Here is a 23,021-nt window from a genome sequence, read left to right on the forward strand (position 1 = left end):
AAATTACTTCCAACATTAGGTGGCCTATAGATGAGAGCACAGAACAGCAGAGATTTATTACACTGTTATGCCACACACTGTACTTCAAACGATAAAAAAGTTTGAACAAAAACTGATTGAATATTAAGTGATTGTTTAAAAACCATTGCAACCCCACCACCTCTACCAGTAGATCTTGGGGTACTAATAAAACAGCAGATTGGTGGACAAATTTCTTCAAAAGGTGACAACTCACCAGCACAAACCCAGGTTTCAGTCAAGCACAAAATGTCCAGATCCCAACGGATAAAAAAAGTCGCGGAAAATGAAAGTTTAATTGCAAACAGACCTAGCGTTCACTAAGGCCTTATTCAAAGGAGGCTCTGTTGTCAAGTTCAGATCCAGATGTTGAACCAAGTTCATTTGGCAAAGATTTGAACAGTTCACTCCTCTTTGACGAATCCGTAAACACACAGGAGCAGAAAAAGTAGATGAGTGAAAAACCGGGAGATGTAAAGTATAATCCCGTGAACGTCGCAACAGGTGAAGACCATCCAAGCTCATATTATCCACAGAAAACTCCATCAAAGACAGTATGGAATACGCAATTGCCCTTCTGATTCTCACACGAACAACTCCACAATTACCTCTCTTCCTGCTGCGCTTCCTTAAGTGAGCGCACTCCAGCACGGGTTGGTTGAATGAGGATTGAGAGTGAGAATGCAGAACGGGACACAATCCAGGGTAATCTCACATACGTCTTTTAATATTAAATAAAGCTTGGTGATCGTAGGTGAGCACTGAGAATGCATGGAATCAGTGCAAAATCATGCATAAAACGAACAGCCCAGATGTGGGGCGAACAGGTACCACAGGTACACCAAACTGAGACAAACGTAAGACAGAGAGATGGCAAGCTGGGTTCACTGGCGCCATCTTGTTTCTTCTTTTTCGAGTCAGCAACCAGGTGGTTGTCCTGCATGCTTAATAAACAAACTCCAGCAAGTCCAAAATGCAGCAACTAGAGTTCTTACTAGAACCAGGAAGTATGACCATATCAGCCTGGTTCTGTCAATACTACACTGGTTCCTTATCAAACATCGTATAGATTTTAAAATCTTGCTTATTACTTATAAAGCCCTGAAGATTGTGGGGAAGTCATGGCCAAAACTCTAGCAATTTGATAATACCTAGAATATCATAATCAACTGCTGGCAGCAGATCCTTTTCCTATTTACTGCCTAAACTCTGTAATAACCTAACTAACATTGTTCAGGAGGCAGACACACTCTTTCAGTTTAAATCTAGATTAAAGACCTTTCTCTTTAATCTGGTTTACACATAACACACTAATATGCTTCTAATATCCAAATCCGTTAAAGGATTTTTAGGCTGCCTTTATTAGGTAAACTGGAACCGGGGACACTTCCAATAACACCTTGCTACAAGTGTACTTGCTACGTCATTAGAAGAATGGCATCTACGCTAATATTGGTCTGTTTCCATGATATTATAATAGCTATTACAGGTACACAAAATCTGTTCACCATTTGAGCTATGGGTGAACATATTTATATATATATATATATATATATATATATATAGAGAGAGAGAGAGAGAGAGAGAGAGAGAGAGAGAGAGAGAGAGAGAGAATTTCAGAGACTAAAGTTGCCAAAAAGCTAGATATAAATACTTTTGTCACAGTTTCTGTCAGTTTGGACCTTTTGTTTGCCGTTTTTGAGTTGATGTCATTATTCTGTTCACCTGTGTCATGTCATTAGTCACTAATTTCTCATTTGCCTGTGTACTTAAGTTCCCTTATCAGTTCCTGTCTTTTTCTGTTAATTTTGTTGATTTGCTGCGTTTTTTTTTTTTTTTTTTTTTGCTGCCTTTGCATCTATGGATTATCATCTTCTTGGACTCTATTTAAACTCTTGTGTGGGTTACCTTTGCCTTCATGTGCCTTTCCTCTACATGAGCGTGACAGAATACCAGACCAAAAGTTGAGCGGCATGTTTCCCTCATTTGTTTTCTCATTTTTTAAAGTTTTTTTTTTTTTTCATGCATCGCCCCAAATTCCATCTCCTCCACCAGGGGGAACTTGCCCTAGAGGACCCCACCAGACTATTCCTGGAAATTTCCAACAATACCAGCTAACCTGTTGATACGTTCTGCTTGTTTTAAATCAACACCATGTACAGAGTGCCGTTGTCCGTAGATGGTCCTCGAGGGGATTTAGTCATCTTCATGGTGGGTGCTGGCGAGCTGTATCTTGCCACTGACTCCTTACATTGATGAGCCCCACTTCCGATGCAGTACCCAGCCAATCACCAACCCGCTGTGTGATGCCTCAGCAAGAGCCCACAACAGACAGAGAGCCAGAGTTGGAGAAGTACAGAGCCATTGCTGATAGGAGCGACAGTCCTGAGGATCACTATGGAGCCAGAGCCTCTCATGATGTCTGACCAGGTGTGCCAGCCACCATTTGAGCTCACATGTGTGGATACTGCAGCATTGTCTTTATCACTGCTTAGAAAACTATGAAATATGTTGTGTACCTTATTCTGTGTAAGAAGCCACATCATCTCACTGAAGGATTTATTTCAAACACTTGACTGATGTTATGAAATGACTAAAAACATTATTAAATGTGCTATTTTCACATGCTATCAGGTGGAGTGGCATTTAGGTCTAGTTAACTGAGAAGCTACACAAACAGGTATCATTATCGCAAAATATTTCTTCAATTTTATAATCGTAAGATTATATTGTCAGCTTTTTTTTTTTTTTTTTTGTAGCTTGTCAGAGATCTATGGCCCTGTGTAGTAAATGCTGCTCCATTTGAAAGCAGGAGATTAGGATTTACTACTAATCACAGAACCAGCTTTACTGACAAAATGTGCATGACAATCACATTCAATTTATTGTGCAGCCCTTTCTAAGGGTGTGTAAGAATTGGATTTAGAGACGGATATTACCTGTCTTCGGCCATCCTTGGAACCTCCTGTTTACCCTGAACTATCTGTCTGTCCTGTTACAACCAGGGAGGCCGTTTATGAACTGTCCATCTGTCCAGTCTGCCTTGAATTATCTAGCTGTCCTGTTTTGACCACGGAGTTCATTCCCCTATTTATTGCTGGGAGTCCCTATTTGGTGTGTTCTGGCAGCATACACCATCCAAAAACCTCTTGACTGTTATGAACTCCCAACCACCATCCCTCCCTCTTCCACGACCTCTCATCAATCCTCAACATCACCTCCTCTGTCTCCTTGAAGCCCCCGCTAATCGTAAACTCAGTTGTCAAACTGTCCTCACATCGGGACTGCACTCCTCTGGTAGCACCTCGTCCCTCTGGCTCCGTTGGCCCTTCCTCTGGCTCCTCCTTGGTTATCTGTCACTCTGGCTGCACCATGGCCTTCCAGATCCCCACCTACACATCAGACAACTGAGCCATTTCTGCTCTGCCTTGGCCCTCTGGATCCTCGGCATCACCCTGGCTCATTGGCTCTTTGTCTGGACTCTCTGTCCAGCTCTTCTTCTATCTGCTCTGCTGCTGTCTGTAAGCCCCCTGGAGTCGTCAGCCCTTCCTCCACCATAGCTCCTCCTTCCATTGGCTCCACCATGGGACATTATGTTGGTTGTGGTCTGGGTTCCGCCTGGCTCCTCTTGCGCCAAGTCCCTCCTGTCTCCATCCTGGCACCTCCCTCCATCTGGTCCCTCACGGTTCCTCCTGATTCCTCCATGGCTCCTTCCTCAGTCGTCGCCGCCCTCTTCATCTGCCTGCCTTCCTGCCTGCCCTACGCTGTCTCCTGTTACCATCCCAACTCCACATTTTTACAATTTAGTCCCCACAGTGGAGGATAAACCTGTTTACATACAAACTCTGTCATTTTTGTTGGTAACAAATTTATATTTGTTGACATTAGTTTATACATTATGTATTGCAATGAACAATATGTTTGTACAGAATTTATTAATCTGTTAAAATTGAATAATGAAATAATATATAATATTATAATATATAATTATATTTTTTTATATATACCAATGTATTACAAATTAACAAAAATAAACAGTTAATATATAGTGGATGCATATAGTGTATTTATATATTAACAATCTTAAAAAGTGGTTTCTGTAAAATAGGTTGTTCTTTCTTGATACTTGTTGCATTAAATAATATTAATAAATTGAACCTTACAGTATAATGATCCTCTTTTTAAATACAAATATTTTAATAAAAAATTGGGCTGGGTTGGATTGATTGCTCCATAAAATGTTTGTATAAAACTTAGCAACAATGAACAATTTTAAAGCTTGAAAAACTTTCCAGAGTATGTAATGAAAGTTGTTATCAAGAAATGTCTCATTACTGACATAAATTAAATATTCATGTCATAATTTGTTTCATGATGCCCGTTACCCTAAAAAAAAATACGAATTTATTTAGAGGATGGATTGCAGTGCCATAAAGTGGGTGTGCACATTCTGACCTTTCCCTTAGCTATAAGTGTAGACACGATCTTGTCCATGCGGATTTGCGTGACTTGTGAGTGTGCTGAAAATGCCTCCACTGACAGCAATGAAATTACAAATGGTGAGTATGATTATCGTCTGCCTGCGACACTTAACGAGACCTTTTGCACAGTTTTTCTTTTTTGTCATTTTATCATGCTGTTTTACATAGTACGAAATGGTTATAAATGAGGACGAAACCAATTTAAAGCGCATTGTGTGCTGATGCTTTAACAAAGTAATGCAGTGTTCAGTCGAGAACGCAGGTGAATGAAACAGCTGATCAACTGGTATTTTCGCTCTAAGTATAAAAACATTCGCATTTGGTGAATCATACCGACTTGTTCGGAGTCAGAACGCGCGACACAATTAAACATACTTTTTAATTTGCACCAAATGCTGTCTGGTCACTCACTTGGTTTTAAGAGAGAGATATAATTTATTTATTTACGCAGGATCAGCATATGCTTCACAGTAAGGTTATTGTGTGTTGAGTGTCCCCTGAGTATGCTATTTGCATGGCTCTGCTTTCAGTGGAACATCTTTTTGATAGGAAATGTTGCAACACTAGGTTTATATTAACACTAATAAGAGTTATCTATAGATCTATTGTTTGTATTGCACTTGATGTTACAGTTTGTATGATACACTCCATTAAGTAGTGTAATAATAAAATATACATAAGCTTATTTTTAGACATACTAATTAAATATACAGCATAAAGAACCTTGCCATTTTTATTCTTTGTATTATCTTAATATGACCCCCCCCCCCCCCAGGGTGTTATAAATTAGGTGAAATTACTTAAAATACACACCTTAATTTGCACCGTGGTGTAAGTGTAATAATAATAATAATAAGTATTATTATATGCAATAAAAATAAAATTATATATAATATATAGCATAATATTGACAGAGTTTTGCGATTTTTATTTTATTCATAAAGTGTTTGTGAAGACAGGAAACAATGGGAGGGTAGGAAACAATGGGAGGGTAGAGCATGGTGTTATGTGTAGACTGTGAGACTCAGTCTCGCAATGAGCCTACCCCTAAACTCAAAACGTACCTCTAGCCATACCCATAATGGGAACCCTAATCATTATAGGCACAAATACAAATCCCCTATTAGATTTGAAAAACATGAAGTGAGAACACGATGAGTACATTGATCATATGCTTTATATTTGATGTAGGTGCATAGTTAGATGCATGATACAAAATTTGGTCTGTATGGTTTTATATCATTCAAGTTGTTTCTGTGTTCAGTTTTTGTACAGCTTTGTATGGATTGTGACTTGTAGGATCTGTAATTTCCTGTGATGTGCTTTGCATGTGTAGCTCTTTGTGGTTCTGCAACATTATTTGCATGAATCCATGTTTTGGAGATAATTATCAATATTATCAAACATCAATGGGCTTTCCATGTGTCTTTTTTAAGGAAAACTATATATGACTATATAATGTGGAATCACATGGTGGCACTAGAATAATGGTGGTTAAGCTGGGGTTTAGTATGGAAACAGTGGGTGTGTTATCTAAGTGAGGCTTTCCGTTATTGGGAGAGTCTGAAAGAGTTTGAACTTCCCTAAATGTTATCTTTCTATTTGGCTGTTGCTACAGTAATACCTTAAGGAAGAATAAAGAGGTAGTTCTTAAATTAAGCACAGTTTGTTTTCACCCATTTGCATTAAATAAGTTATGAACACAATGTCATCAAATATTAATAGAGAAAGGAAGAAGAAAGTGAGGTTAGTAGTTTTTTGTTTTTGTTTGTTTGTTTGTTTGTTTTTAGAGCTAGTAGTGCCAGTCCAGCTTCAGGCTATTTTTGTGCTTGCAATGACAACTTGGATACACAAGTTATGACGCCCAGTAAAAGAAAGGCCCAAAGCTCCGTAGAAACAAGTTAAAATGGCTTGATAAATGTGTTTTATTCTCATGTTTGATTTTGTTAACACTGTCAGCTAGACCAACAAACATTATACTCAATTAAACCTTATACTTAAGATTAAAATGTATTATGTCCCATTGATATACATTGATAGAATGTTTACCTTTCCAAATAAAACCAACAACAACATCATTATATTACTACATTTACAGAGTATTTGTCTTGAATTTATATATTCATATATTTACAATTTCCAGGATAAATATTATAATGGAGATAATATTAGTGTATGTTAATTAATTATTATTATTTATGAATGTATTAATAATCATATTTATTTATATATATTTAATCCAATTCATTTTCTAATTAATTAATGACTGGGCTATTCCTTTAAACTTTACAAAGTTTAAAATGACTGACTTTGGTGGTGGTAAAATCCAGTGGGAACTCTCTTTTCCTTCTGTGCATTATATGCCAGACTGATGGCTCAATGATGAGGATGTAGGGAGAAACACAGCCTTGTTTCATGTTAGGCTTTCAAGAGAGTGAATGGATAGCCCACAGGGCCCAGAGAGAGAGAGATGGTTAGATTTTGACTGGCAGTACAAAGCGGCGAAGGCGAGGGATGGTGGGGGGGGGGGGGGGGGGGGGTGAATGCATATCTGTATATATGCACGTATGTGTGTGTGTGTGTATGTATGTATGTATTATTTGTAGGCTTGAAGAGCTAGGTGTCTCAGTCCGCAGATTGTGATAGCGTCACAGCAAGTTGCCATGGAGACAGCCTTAGTCAGGTTCCAGACAGAGTCAACAATCAGCAGATATCGATATCTATCTGTGAAGATGGGGGAGGAACGCAAGAGCATCTCGCTACAGTGCTCCTCAGGGGCATTTGTTATTTCCAACATTGGCCGAGGCCAGTGCTGGTAGAGGGAGCTGAAAGAAGATAAGATTGTGATTGTTTGGTCGAGTAGCTGCATTCCAATTACTACATTCCAGTCACTCTCTTTGTCCATTCTGGTCTCCAAATCCATCCATTTTCATCTCCAAAGCCGTGAGCTTCTTCGTGATGGTATCCATATTGCGGTTAATAGTCTCAGTATCAGTGCTGACCGCTCTGCCCACTGCTTCAATCATGAAGGCTTGTGAGGCTTTGGACAGCTGTTCCAGTTTTCACATTTTTTCGATTACACAGGGCAAAGCCTAATCAAGTCAGCAGAAGACCTTTTATCAATGTTCCGAATAGGTAGATATCTTCAATGTCCTCCACTGAAAGAGCCGCCAGACACACGCCCTGCCAACTATCCCACGCATCTATCTTGTTGCCAGCTGCAAACAACATGGGAGGGCAATCAGCTTATCGTTGAGAAGATGGTGTCAATTGCGTTGAGAGACCAGTTGATCAAATCCATGATTTTCAGTTGATTTTCAGTTTGGAGAGCAGTGCAGAGAGAGTCTCTCAGAAAATAGATGAGACGAGAGAGCAAGCAGGGAAGGCAAGGGGAGGAGAAGGAGAGAAATTGTGCCTGCCTCCAAAAAGGAAATGTTATATTTGAATGTTGTAACTGTAACTCAGTTATAAAGATTTGCAGTATCTTAATAGACCATCTGCAGATCCTGAATCATCCCACTTTCAACAGTTAACTTTTAAAAAGCTTGTTAATCAAAAATAAAGTATGATAATTTAAGAATTAGCCTAGTCATTGTGTATTGTTTGTACACTTTCTATTTCGCCAAATTTTGTATTACACTTGGATCTTTTGGATAAAATTTTTATTTTCAGTGTCTTGTTTTAGAATTCCACTCTTACTGTCTTAGAACAAAGAGATTTATCTGAGAGCCTTCTGTCTTCCTTAGATAAATGTAGCGTTGAATTCAAGCATTTGTATTCAGTGCTAACTCAAGGTCAATGGTTTCTTTCTGAATTTCCGTTAGATAATTTGAACGATGTAATTACAACTGTCAGAGACTCCATAGTAGTATGCAATTTGAGTTATAGTACTGTACACATCTTAGTCAAGTAGGGCTAAAACGATTAGTCGACATTATCAACAATGTCAACAATAAAAAAATATATTTAAATATATTTGTTGTCAAGTAGTCATTTCATCTCATATGACCTAATGTAAGTGCCTGCAATAATATGGTTTGACCCGCTTTCCTCTCAATTCCAAAATAAATACAACAAAAACTGACCAAGGTGTAAAAGCAGCACTTAACTCTTTCCCCACCACTGACAATCACGTCAATTAGAGGGAAGGGAACTTCGTACTGCATATCCTCTAGGTGTTCCTCATAGTGACCCGTGTCTGAAGCATACATTGGAAAAACACCAATGAGTTTGCCGGCGACAGCCCCTGACATCACTACCGGCATGACTATGGATAAACAGGCACCAGGAAACACATCATTCTCTTCTTCATCTTCACTGACTGATATTCTATGACATACATCTGAAAGAACTGGTAAGAGCGATTTTTCTCTGTCTATCATGGAGACTACTAGCAAGCGTTTAGACAGGAAAAGCAGAAGATATTTTAAGGAGGGTGAAGAGGTTAGGCTTAGACTGAGCCTTCTCATTCCTCCTGCCCTGCGTATGTTGACCTGTTGGAGTTCATGGACCGTGCCATGGCAAAGTTTGACTTGCCATGGAAATGTGCTAACAAGGTGACACCATGAGGCCGCCTCGACGAGCTTTATCTTTCTGACCATAGCCCTCCAGGTCAGGTGAGCCTTCCATTTCTGACTGTATCCATGCAGAGATTGAAAAGAAATGGAAGAGGCCATTTTTTTCTTGCATTCATCGGTTTCAGCACAAGAGTCATGCAGACATCGAGGCGTTGTGCAAAAGCGGCTATGAGAGGATGCCCTCTGTAGAAAGAGCTTTCTTTCTGTGGGGGAGATGTCCTCTCTTAATCTCCCTCCTTGCCACCACAGATCTCTCTTCATGCTACCAAGCAGGCCACCTCCACCATGGGCATGACTATGGCGACCATGGTGGTAACTGAAGGACATTTGTAGATGAACCTGGCAGACATCAGGAAGAAAAAGCTTTCTTCTCGATCCTCAGGTTTCGACTTCTGAACATTTTGGTATTTCCATTGAGATGGTAATCGAGAAGTTCAGGGAGACGAAGGTGCACTCCGCTGCTTTCAGATCCTTCGTTCCACGAAGGTCCAGGTCTGAGCCCGAACAACATTGGGTTCCTGGTCCATCTCGATCCGAGGGTATGAGACGGGCACAGAAGGCTACTTTGTATCTACTTGTTTTCTTTGGGGGTTTTTAAATCTGCCCTGATCCTCTCCTTCCTAATTCCCCTGTAACCACCAGCTCTCCACCTGACCGAGGTTAGGTGGGAACTTCTTGCAAATTGCTGGTGGTTATGTGTGTACTAATCTTCTGTGAGTTTTTTTGCAATGCTCGACTACAGTGCTTGCTAAACACTCGTCGGCATTATGTCCTGACGATATGATAGCCCTGATTCCGGCTTCATGTTTCCGGTTTTAGGCGGCCAAATAACAGGTTTCTGTGGGAGCCTTTTTTGATCATCAGGCCCGGCACAGCACTGCAAGGAATTTCATGTATGTCCAGCCAGGTCACCCTGAGGGATTTCCTGGTTGCTTAGTTGTTGCTGACGCATCAAGCGGGAAGTGGAGGTGGCAGTTACAGAAGTCTTCTTGTATATGCTGCCTCAGGTTCTGCTCCCCTCGCCAGAGGTTTGTAAATTTGAGCTTGCCTCTCCCATGCGGTTCGGCACCTCTGCGATGCTTAGTGGTGAGTGTGCACATTGAACATTTTGCACACTTTGTAAAATCCACATAAGTGGTAAGTGTTCACGCAAGACTCTGCACACTTTCTGAAATCCTGTACGGTAAGGGTTACATGCTCCGCTTCATTCCCTTTCTTGAGATGGTTAGATCTTGGTTCATTGGGCTCCACTCAGCCAATGTGTATTTTATTATACACTTCAAACATTACTTCCCTAAAGCATGAGGGGCTATTTTGGTGGTTCTCGTGGTAGTTTAGCAGCACTCCCCTTTACTAAGAAGGGTCGCCTGTGAGTGCGCTACTCTCTTTCTGAATTCTGAGTTCTCCTCTCATGTAGATTGAGTTATCTGTTCTTTCCCCAGAGCGCTCCAGCATTATTTCCACAGATCAAGTTGATGACTCTCAAACATATTGTTTTGGTATGCACCATTCCATCTATGTTGCACTTGTTAGTTTGTCATTAGCATTTTCATTCGAACCTATCGCTGTTTTCTTTTCTCCTCTCCTCTCTCTCGCTCCAGTTTTTCACAAGTTCATCAAACAACTGTGGTAAGAATATTTCATCAAGTACGGTGAATGGCTTCTCCTGCTACTGTTATTTGCACCTCTTGTCACATTTTAGTTTATCTATCTCTGTCGCAGATGAGGGATTCACATGTGATAAGGAGGGAAAGTGTTAGGCTGACAGAGAAGATTTCAGAATTAGAGACACGCATCAAAACTTTTATTGAGGACAGTAAGAATGTTAGGGCTCTAGATACGGCTTTGGATGAGTCTAGCTCAGGGATTCCTGTACATTGTTCGATTCTGGCGACAGAGCCCCTGCAGCAGGGCAACTGGGTGACAGTGAGGCAGCCTAGTCGTGGGTCAAAACACTGCTCTTCTGTTCCGATCAAAACATTAAACAGGTTCTCCTCACTCAGTGACGCATCCACTGAGAAACCTGATGAAAGTGCTCTTGTTATTGTTGATTCTATTGTACGGAACGTGAATATAGAGACACCAGCCACCATAGTCAAATGTTTACCGGGAGCCAGAGCGCCTGACATCTTGGCAAATTTAAAAGTGCTGGCTAATGCTAAATGTAAATACAGTAAGATTGTTATTCATGCCGGTGCTAATGATGTTCGACTTCGCCAGTCACAGATCACTAAAAATAACATTAAAGAGGTGTGTGAACTTGTGCAAGCACGATGTCAGACACTGTAATATGCTCTGGTCCCCTCCCTGCTTACCGTGGTGACCAGATGCATGGAAGATTGTCATCACTCAGTGGCTGGATGTCTGAGTGGTGCACACAGAATAACATAGGTTTCATAGACAATTGGACGAGCTTTTGGGGCAGACCTGACCTGTTGAAAAGAGATGGTCTTCATCCCTCCTGGGGTGGCACCACTTTTCTCTCTAGAAATATGGCAAATAGTCTTAGTGTTTATACCTGAATAACTTGGGCCCAGGTCAGGAAGCAGACAGACTGGCTAAACTGACCATCTGGTAGCTGTCTCACATCACAGAGGTCAGCTAATTCTCAGCACATAGAGACTCTTTCACCTAGATATCACACTATAGAGACTGTGTCTGTTCCCGAACTAGAAAATACAAAAAAACATCCAAACCAAGTTAAGATTAACAATTTAATTGAGGTTCGACAAATAAAAAACAGATGCAATACGGATAAACAAATGATAAAGCTTGGCTTATTGAATATCAGATCCCTTTCTATGAAAACACTTTTTGTAAAAAATATGATCACTGATCATAATCTAGATGTGCTCTGTTTGACAGAAACCTGGCCAAAATCTGATGATTACGTTATTTTAAATGAGTCCATCCCCCAAGATTACTGTTATAAACATGAGCCGTGTGTTAAAGGCAAAGGGGGAGGTGTTGCTTCAATTTATAACAACGTTTTCAGGATTTCTTAGAGGGCAGGCTTCAAGTATAACTCATTTGAAGTAATGGTGCTTCATATAACCTTATCCAGAGAAAGAAATGTTAATGATAAATCCCCTGTTATGTTTGTGCTGGCTACTGTATACAGGCCACCAGGGCACCAATACAGACTTTATTAAAGAGTTTGGTGATTTTACATCCGAGTTAGTTCTGGCTGCAGATAAAGTTTTAATAGTTGGTGATTTTAATATCCATGTTGAAAAAGATGCATTAAGATCAGCATTTATAGACATTCTGAACTCTATTGGGGTTAGACAACACGTTTCAGGACCTACTCATTGTCGAAATCATAATCTAGATTTAATACTGTCACATGGATTTGATGTTGATAGTGTTGAAATTATGCAGCCAAGTGATGATATCTCAGATCATTATTTAGTTTTGTGCACACTTCATATAGCCAAAATTATAAATTCTACTTCTTGTTACAAGTATGGAAGAACCATCACTTCTACCACAAAAGACTGCTTTTTAAGTTATCTTCCTGATGTATCTAAATTTCCTTAGCATAACCAAAACCTCAGAACAACTTGATGATGTAACAGAAACTATGGACTCCATCTTTTCTAGCATTTAAATACAGTTGCTCCTTTACGCTTAAGGGAGATTAAGGAAACCAGTATGACAACATGCTATAATGAGCATACTTGCACCCTAAAAAGATCAGCCCGAAAAATGGAGTGCAGCTGGAGGAATTTAGTATTTAGTATTTCGTATTCCCTAGCGGGAAAGTAACCTATCCTACAGAAAAGCATTAAAAACTGCTAGATCCGTTTACTTTTCTTCTCTTTTAGAAGAAAACAAACATAACCCCAGGTATTTATTCAACACAGTGGCTAAATTAACGAAAAATAAAGCCTCAAAAAGTGTTGACAACATCACAGCAGTAATGACTTTATGAACTACTTTACTTCTAAAATTGATACAATTAGAGATAAAATTGTAACCATTCCGCCGACAGTATCGCATCAGACAGTGCACTATAGACCCCCTGAGGAACAGTTCCACTCATTCTCTACTATAGGAGAGAAAGAATTGTATAAACTTGTTAAATCATCTAAACCAACAACATGTATGTTAGACCCTATACCATCTAAGCTCCTAAAATGGGTGCTTCCAGAAGTCATAGATCCTCTTCTGACTATTATTAATTCCTCATTGTCATTAGGATATGTCCCCAAAACCTTCAAACTGGCTGTTATTAAGCCTCTCATCAAAAAACCACAACTTGACCCCAAAGAACTAGTTAATCATAGACCAATCTCGAATCTCCATTTTCTGTCCAAGATACTAGAAAAGGTGGTATCCACACAATTATATTCCTTCTTAGAGAAAAATGGTATATGTGAGGATTTCCAGTCAGGATTTAGACCGTATCATAGTACTGAGTGCTGTCCTTAGAGTTACAAATAACCTGCTCTTATCATCTGATCGTGGTTGTATCTCTCTATTAGTTTTATTGGATGTTAGTGCTGCGTTTGACACAGTTGACCACAACATTATTTTGCATAGACTTTGTTGGCATTAATGGAAGTGCATTATCATGGTTTAAATCGTACTTATATGACCGCCATCAGTTCGTAGCAGTGAATGAAGATGTATCATATCGATCACAAGTGCAGTATGGAGTACCTCAAGGCTCAATACTAGTACTCTTCATGCTTTATATGGTAACCTTGGGAGATATCATCAGGAAACATGGTGTAAGCTTTCACTGTTATTCTGATGATACTCAGCTCTATATTTCTTCGCGGCCCGGTGAAACACACCAATTTGAAAAACTAATGGAATGCATAGTCGATATAAAAAACTGGATGATGAGTAATTTCTTACTGCTAAATTCTGAAATTCAGAGGCGTTAATTATAGGACCTAAAAACTCTGCATGTAATAACCTAGAACACTGTCTAAGACTTGATGGCTGCTCTGTCAAGTCTTCGTCATCAATTAGGAACCTAGGTGTGCTATTTGATCGCAATCTTTCCTTAGAAGTCCACGTTTCTAGCTTTTGTAAAACTGCATTTTTCCATCTCAAAAATATATCTAAATGATGGCCTATCTTCTCAATGGCTAGAGCCCCTGATACAGATCCCCTGTAAAGAACTTGTTTCAGATGACCATCAGGACAAGACCACAGGAAACAGATGATTCTCCTGCACAATCTGACTTTGCTGCAGCCTGGAATTGAACTACTGGTTTCGTCTGGTCAGAGCAGAACTGGCCCCCCAATGGAGCCTGGTTTCTCCCAAGGTTTTTTTTTCTCCATTCTGTCACCAATGGAGTTTTGGTTCCTTGCCGCTGTCGCCTCTGGCTTGCTTAATTGGGGTCACTTCATCTACAGCAATATCATTGACTTGATTACAAATAAATGCACAGACACAAATTAAACTTAGAGATGACATCACTGAATTCAATGATGAACTGCCTTTAACTGTCATTTTGCATTATTGACACACTGTTTTGCTAACGAATGTTGTTCAGTTAATTTGTTAATTTTTTGTTAGTTAATCAGTTCAGTTGTTCAATTAATTTGTTTTAAGGGCTATATAAATAAAGGTGACTTGACTTGACTGTGAGCTGCTCTATGAGAGTACCACGAGAGCCCCCTCCTTAGAACAGTATTTAAAATCAATGTTATGGTAAGTGTGCATGTGAAGTCTTTGCGCACTTTCTGAAATCCACACTGTGGTAAGTTCACATGCTAGTGCTCTTCATTTTTTCTAAAATCCTATATTTATATTTAATCATTTAGCAGACTTACAAATGAGCAACTTACAAATGAGAACAATGGAAGCAATCAGATCAACAAGAGAACAACAACAGTATACAAGTGCCATGACAAGTCTCAGTTCGTCTAGTAGAGAACGCATAGCCAGGGTTATTTTATATAAATATATTTATGAAAGACAAGAAAAGAAAGAAAACTGCTAGTATTAGTTAGTTAAGTGCAAGAAAAAAAGAGTCTTTAGATGTTCCCTGAAAATGAGTAAAGACTCATCTGTACGAATTGAGATTGGGAGGTCATTCCACCAGCTGGGCACAGTCCAGAAAAAGGTCCGTGAGTTTGAACTTCTTTGGGATGGCACCACAAGGTGTCGTACAGTTGCAGAGCGCAAACTTCTGAAGGGCAAATAAGATTGAACTAGTGAGTTTAGGTATGTTGGTGCCGTGCCAGTGGTCATCTTGTAGGCAACCATCAGTACCTTGAATTTGATGCAAACGGCTACTGGTAGCCTGTGTAACCTGATGAGGAGAGGAGTAACATAAGCTTTTTTTTGGCTCATTGAAGACAACCCTCGCTGCTACATTCTGGATCAGTTGCAGAGGCTTGATAGTACATGCAGGAAGGCCCGCCAGTAGAGCATTACAATAGTCCAGTCTTGAGAGAACAAGAGCTAGGACAATAATTTGGTTGGCTTGCTCTGACAGGAAGGGTCTAATCTTCCTAATGTTGTATAAGGCAAATCTGTAGGACCAGGTCATTGTAGCAATATGGTCTGTGAAGCTTAACTGGTTATCCATCACAACTCCTAGGTTTCTGGCTGTCTTGGGAGGAGTTATGGTTGTCGAACACAGCTGTATAGAGAAGTTGTGATGAAACAATGGTTTGCTGGAACCACCAGGAGTCATGTCTTGGTAAGGTTGAGATGAAGGTGATGGTCATTTATCCAGCTAGAAATGTCATTCAGACAGGCTAAAATGCGAGCTGCTAATGTCAGGTCATCAGGTTGGAATGAAAAGTAGAATTGGGTGTCATCAGCATAGCAGTGATAAGAAAAGCCATGCTTCTGAAAGACAGATCCTAATGACACCTTGAGGAACCCCAGGAGCAAGATGTTGTGACTTAGAAACATCACCCCTCCAAGACACGCTGAAGGATCTATCTGAGAGGTAGGACTTAAACCACAGGAGTGCGGTTTCAGAGATGCCCATCTTTCTGAGGGTGGACAGAAGAATCTGGTGATTAACGGTGTATCTATAGTCGCCGGTAGTGACGTCAGGGGCTGTCGCCGGCCAACTCGTTGGTGTTCCCCCTCAGGGAACTATGGTTACATTTGTAACCTGAGACATCCTCCTGCATCTGCACTGGTTCCATCCAGCCCTGAATCTCCTGTGTCTTCACTGGTTCTGCCCAGCTCAAGTCCTCCTTTGTTCCCTCCCAGCCTCCCTCTCACATCTCCTCTTTAACCAGCAAGTTCCTTAGCTCCATCTCCGCCTGTCAGTCCCAAAGCTCACCCTCAGTCAGTGCCATCTGGGTGCTCTGATCCACCTTGGGACTTTCAGGCTCTGCCTTGGCATGAGAATCCCATCTCCGCTTCCAGGCTCCCTCGTCTTTACTGTGGCCCGTCATCCCACCTGCTCCCTCTTCCTTCCGGCTCTGCCTTGGTCAGTCGTCGTCCATCCACCGCCTCGGGACTCCACTCCTCTGGCCACCAGTAGTGATGGGAAGTTCAGTTCTTATCTGCTAACTGGTTCTTTAGGACAGTTCGATTCAATAATCCAGTTGAAAAAAAAAAATGGTACACCGGTTCTTTTACGCTCTACGTAATGACGTAATTTGCAATGATTGCCCTTTATTCAAGCCTACGGTTTACCCGGGCTCATAACATTAGCACAGAATCAGTTCAGAATCAATCACCAACAGAACCAGTTCGGTTCAGATGCGCTGTGTGTCTGTCTGCTTCACTCTGAATCACGCATGCACATACTGTTCTCGAGTCAGACGCGTCTGACAGAAACGGTTCTCTGTTCAGTGTACTGGTGATCCGAAAACAGATACAACCGGTTCTTGACTCGAGAACGAGTCAATCTTTCGTTCGTTATCTGGCTTGGCCTGGTGTTCATCTTCAGTTCTCTCTTCACAGCAGTTCAGTCAGTGTACTGTTTAAGTAAATTAATTACTCCGCAATATTGGTTTATTTTAACTCAGAGGGAGTGTCAGCAATGTTAAAAAAGTTAACAGCTTAAGTAATTTGTGGATTAATGCTTATTGGAGATGTGAACCATTTCAAACGATTCAGTTCTCTTTGGTGAACTGGTTCAAGAAGAACCAGTTAAATCGAATGATTCATTCGTGAACCGGGCATTACTACACTGCAGTGTTGTGAACGCACTCACAACAGGCCAGGAAGAGAAGACAATGCTGAATAAAGTCTTTTTTTTTTTTTTTTTGGACCAAAATGTATTTTCGATGCTTCAACAAATTCTAACTGACCCTCTGATGTCACATGGACTACTTTGATGATGTTTTTATTACCTTTCTGGACAGTAGTGCTGAGCGGTATACCGGTTCATACCGAAAACCGGTGTATATTTTCGTTTATGACATAAATTTTTAATATACCGCCATACCGGTGTATTTCATTACACAACGTTCGGAATGAATGTTATGCTGCTCCGCGGCCACGCGACATTGTTTCAGACGGACCCTTTACAATATTGCACTTCTAAGCAGTGACTGCGAGGCGTGGTGAGGGTAAACTCAGCAGTGCTCTGGTTTTATGTTATAACGCCTGTTTCACACATAGTCGATCTGCAGTGCGTATTAATGGATTCCAGCTGCACGAGGTTGCGGTTTGTCAGTGCGTTCCAGGAGAAGTGCATATGCAGCAGTGCAGCGATTGGCTACTGAGTCTATTTTTGCTGTGCTGCAGGCACTGAATTAAAGCGATAGCATGTTGTTCGCAGGGAAAAATGAACATGGATTTACATGGAAACGCAGTAATTTCACAATAAATGTATACTTATTAAAGCCTACTGTGTTTCACACGCAACACAGGTTTTAGGTTATTAAAACGAGAAAAGTTGCACTTTTAGATAAACAAGGAAAACAATATATATGTTCACTTTTATGGAAGCAGAAAAACAAAGTTCATTAAGACCTGTGGGATTGCTTATGATAAAGATATAAATGCAAAATGTACGAGACTGTTTCTGTCTGTGGTGTTTTAATTTGAAATATTTTAACAAGAAAAGTCATAGGCTAATTATTGTGTTTAAATGTTTTGCTTCTTGCTTGAGCAACTTATTATACAAACCTAGAAGTAAAATTCATGAATAATGCGTTGTTTATATTTATTGAGTTTAAACTAATGTCTATAACTATGAAAGATTGTTACTGTTCTGTGATAAAAGACTCACAATGCTAATATATATATATATATATATATATATATATATATATATATATATATATATATATATATGAAACTGTGTTCCAAAGATGAACTGAGGTTTTACGGGTTTGGAAAGACATGAGGGTGAGTCAAAATTTTCATTTTTGGTTGAACTAACCCTTTAAATAATAAAATAAATATTGTGCCACAGACTTTAGACCAGGCTTGCGTTGGTCTCTGGCGCAGGCTATTTTCAGCTCCTTAAAATAGCAACACCTCTTTTTTAGACCAGCACGCCCATGGGCGCAAATGTATTTTCTAATTAAACGACGTGGCGCTGGATGGGGAAATCCGGACTGAAATTAGCTCCTTGCGTTGCATTGTGCCAGGTGTATGATAGGGCACAATATGTTTTTGATATTGTGGCCAAATCTGTCTGACCTCTGCATTACTTGAGGATGTGCTAATCACCTTCCTGATATTGATGATCTTCTCAGAAATGAAGGAAGCAAACTCCTTGCATTTGCTGTCTGAGAGCATTTTACTGGGAATCTGACTTAGGGGGTTTGTCAGTCTCCCAACAGTGGCAAAAAGAGTACGAGTGTTTTTTAAGTTACTGTTTTATAAGGTTTGAGAAGAAATTCTATATAGCTGTGGCTAGTTTCACATTAAAACATGAAGGCTGTCTTTATAGATGCTATAGTGAATTTCAAATCAGGCTTTTCTGCATTGTCTTTTCATAGTCTGAACTGCTGCTGATCTTCTCCGAACTGATTTCTATCTGCTAATTTTCTTATTGACTATTACAGGAGCAATATCATAAATAACATTCTTAACTTTAGAGTTAAAGGAATCAAGGAGAATATCAATAGAGTCTGCAGAAAAGCTTGGTGTTAGAGATATAGCCTCCATGTTCTCGTTAAAGCTGCGGTAGGGAACTTTTGATGCTCTAGCGGTTAATAAACAGAACTGCTTGCGTCTTGCAGAAGAACATCATAGCCGGAACTACTTCTCTCTGTTTATGTCTATGAAGAATCACAAAGGTACTGGGTTACTCCGCCGCGGTATCCCCGAAGCAATCTAAAATAGTCCGAATATAAACACTTATTATAGATGCACCCTAGTGATTCAGGACAAGCCAAAAACACGGTTTGGAAAATGGATTCATGGTGTACTCGCTTATTATATAAATTTTTCTACATTTTGAACACAAACAAAGTTACGGACCGCAGCTTTGATTGGTTATTTTTTACCGGGAGCGATGGAGTTTCTGCAAATGGCAATAGGACCACTGGGAAGAGTCAGAGGAGCTTGATTTTTTTCACAGATTATCTGTCTCATATTCTACTGTCAGGATATAATGACAGGTTTAATAAATATGTAAAAAATATTTTTTTTACAAAAGTTCCCTACAGCACCTTTAATGCATCTCTTTCTGACAGAGACATATCTACACTGTTAAAAAATTACTGTAAATTTTACAGTAGTTTTACTGTAATTTAATGTACAGATTTTTTACTGTATTCTCAATTACAGTAAAATTCTGTACTACTGTAAAATTTACAGTAAGTGTCTGGCAACCCTGCTGCCAGTATTTTACTGTAAAATTTACATTTTTTTATATTTTGTATACTGCATTTTTACAAAAAATATATTATAAACTGCATTTTAAATATTTTGTATATGGAATTTTACACAATTATTTAAATAGCAAATGTTTCAGAGATGCCCATCAAGTAGTTTACTGTGAAAAGCAATTCTTTGAAAAAAGCATGTGTATTTGCTATATTTAAAGTATGTAAAATGATAGCATACAGTATATTTTCCCTATTGCTGACTTAACTTTAACTGCATAAAGTGTTGTATAATGCATAACTTAATTCACCAAAAAAAAAAAAAAAAAAAAACATAAAAAAAAAAAACATAAAAAAAAAAAAAAACTGTAAAAATGTTATATATCACTTTCAAATTTACATGAAAAAATGACATAAAAAGTATATTATTTTGAACTCATTTTTATTTATTTTAAAATTATTTCATTTTTTTAATGGATATGAAATTTTGGCATGTTTTCTTTTTTATTACTTGGAACATATTGGCCATCATGGACCTAGACACAAAGAAATATTCAAACTGCGTTATAACCGAAACATGACCAACATGGTCATGTTAAAACAGTTCACCCAAAAGTTACAATTCTGTCATTTCTCACCCTCATGTCATTCCACACCCTTAAGACCTTGTTCATCTTCACAACACACATTAAGATATTTTTTATAAAACCTGATGGCCCAGTGATGCCTACATTGCTAGCAAGATAATTTCCTTTTCCAATGCCCAGAAAGGTACTAAAAACATATTTAAAACAGTTTATGTGACCACAGTGGTTCAACCTTAGTGTAATGAAGCTATGAAAATACTTTTTGTATGCCAAAAACAAAATAATGACTATTCAACAATATCTAGTGAGGGATGTTTTTTTTTTTTTTTTTTTTAACACTGCTTCATGAAGCTTCGAAGCTTTATGAATCTTTCAGTTAAAAATCAGAGCATATCAAACTGCCAAAGTCACATGATTTCAGTAAATGAGGCTTCGTAAGTGTTTTGACATTTCAAATTTCACATTTTCATGTGACTTTTGCAGTTTGATACACGTTCTGAGCAAATGATTTGGGACCCACTTTATATTAAGTGGCCTTAACTACTATGTACTTACATTTTAATTAATGATTTAGTACAATGTACTTATTGTGTACATACATGTTTTTACATTGTGCTTATATTTAAAAAAAAAATTTTTTTGGCAAAAAAAGTATTCTCGTCGCTTTATAATATTTATTATATAAATATTATATATTTATTATATATTTATTACTTTCTGGGCATTGAAAAAAGAAATGATCTTGCTAGAAATGCAGGCTTCACTGAACCATTGGATTTAATCAAAAATATCTTAATGTGTGTTGTGAAGATGAACGAAGATCTTACGGGTGTGGAACGAAATAAGTAATTATTGACTTAATTTTCATTTTTGGGTGAACTAATCCTTTAAAAACCACAAAGATGCTTTCAGATAGCTTTCATCACTTAAAGAATAGACCAATATGGCCAAACAAGTCATACAAACTTTCCATCAAACAGATAAAAATCAACCAAATAACAATTATGCTCCAGATGAAGTTCCATCCCAGGATTCAAAGTGTGACTAAAAATATTGAAAAGAGCAAAGAGGACAATACATTAGTTTTATTACAAAATATAATAATACTTTCAGAAACAAATAGGGGGAGGACAGATACAGTTAGTGACAGAAACAGGGATGAGAGGTACAGTCAGAGAGACAGAGGGATGAGAGGTAGAGTCAAAGGCAGATAGAGAACAATAAAAGGAAGACGTATCCTTACATTTCAGAAATTGGAATTTGCACAGAAGAGTGGCAACATGTGGGTTGACTGCCACACATTTTCTTCTGTATCACTTGTCCTGTTTTTATTTCGATGGCACTTTTCCCTTGGCTTTGGATCCTTTCTCCGGATTTATGCCAACAAAGCACCTAAAGGGTCATGAAACAGACAATATGTAATTAAGATCGGTTTTAGGACCTCCCAGAAAGTTGGAGATGTCCACTAATAATAATAAAAAAAAAACATATTTAACTCAATAGTTTGCTGGTGTTAAATAGCGAGACAAATATATTCTCTCCTCGAGTTAAGACACATTGTTTTAGAGGCCTCAACAGAAATAACACTTATAACATAACATAACATTATTAAAAAGAATGTCCTGATATAACTTATCTATAAAATGCTGGTTCTGAAGTTGTTAGAATTCAATCATTACCTTTGAATGAACTCCAAAGTACACACTGCTTTCTACTAATACTCAAGATTAAACTAGTAATAAGCAGCAAACAGAGTGGCAAGGCTGGACAGGAAACTGGGCTGAGTGCCCTCACACACCACCTTGCCTTCAATACTCAGCATCCAGTGCCCACTTGTCAAAGTGTCTCCTAAAACAATCAATATCACAATAGTAATTAATACCTATACCATTTTTTTTTTTTGTATTTCAGATTTTTACATTTACATTATATTTAGTAGGGGTGGGATAAAAATTTGATTCTTAAATGTATCGCAATGCATAAGCAGACTATTCTGAATTGATTCACAAATGTCAAAAATCAATTTTCTAAACGTTAATTAATGTAATGTTGACGGAAAGTAAAAGGCGGATCTCTGAAACGCGGAAGTGCATGCCCCGACAGTCTGTGACATGCACATAACTGTGTGTATCCACTGGTGCAGAGCAAGCGTTTTGAGACCTATACTTGAGCGTTTTCAGTCCATTTAATGGAAGTTTAGCTTCCATAGTTGCAGATGGTCAGTGGTGGATCGATTATGCAGCAAAATGCCTCCTAATGTGAAACAGACTGAAAGCACTTTGTTTTTTTCTTCCTGAACCTTCGGGTTGTTCGTTCATTTGAAACGACTTGAAAAAAGATTCGTTCATTTTGCTGAACGAGACTCAAAAGTCCGATTCGGTAAAATGATCCGAACTTCCCATCACTACAACTGATGATAAGATTCAAGTCATAGGCGCAATAAAACTTAAGAAAAAAATAAGAGAAATATTCTACAACTACAATAAGTCAACTCGTTTGTTTATTGGTCAGTGTCGCGCATGATCAGTTCATTTGTTCAAGTGTCACCGCACTGATAAGGTGCCTTTGTGCACCCTGTGCAAAAATACACACAAGATTTGCCTGCCGACATAAATATAGACACATATCTATAAATA

The 23,021-nt window shown here is 38.8% G+C and overlaps 1 protein-coding gene across 1 annotated transcript in view; it reads left to right on the forward strand.

Annotated features, from left to right (window-relative positions):
• The first annotated feature begins 4,479 nt into the window (after positions 1-4,479).
• Positions 4,480-23,021, forward strand: part of LOC113092971 (tumor necrosis factor receptor superfamily member 11B) — a 56,951-nt gene continuing 38,409 nt past the window's right edge. Inside the window, exon 1 of the mRNA XM_026258775.1 lies at positions 4,480-4,577. Coding sequence (XP_026114560.1) covers positions 4,545-4,577 — 33 coding nt within the window. The 5' untranslated portion in view covers positions 4,480-4,544. The remainder of the gene's footprint in view (positions 4,578-23,021) is intronic.

The sequence above is a fragment of the Carassius auratus genome, unplaced genomic scaffold (assembly GCF_003368295.1).
Source record: "Carassius auratus strain Wakin unplaced genomic scaffold, ASM336829v1 scaf_tig00214794, whole genome shotgun sequence".
NCBI lineage: Eukaryota > Metazoa > Chordata > Actinopteri > Cypriniformes > Cyprinidae > Carassius > Carassius auratus.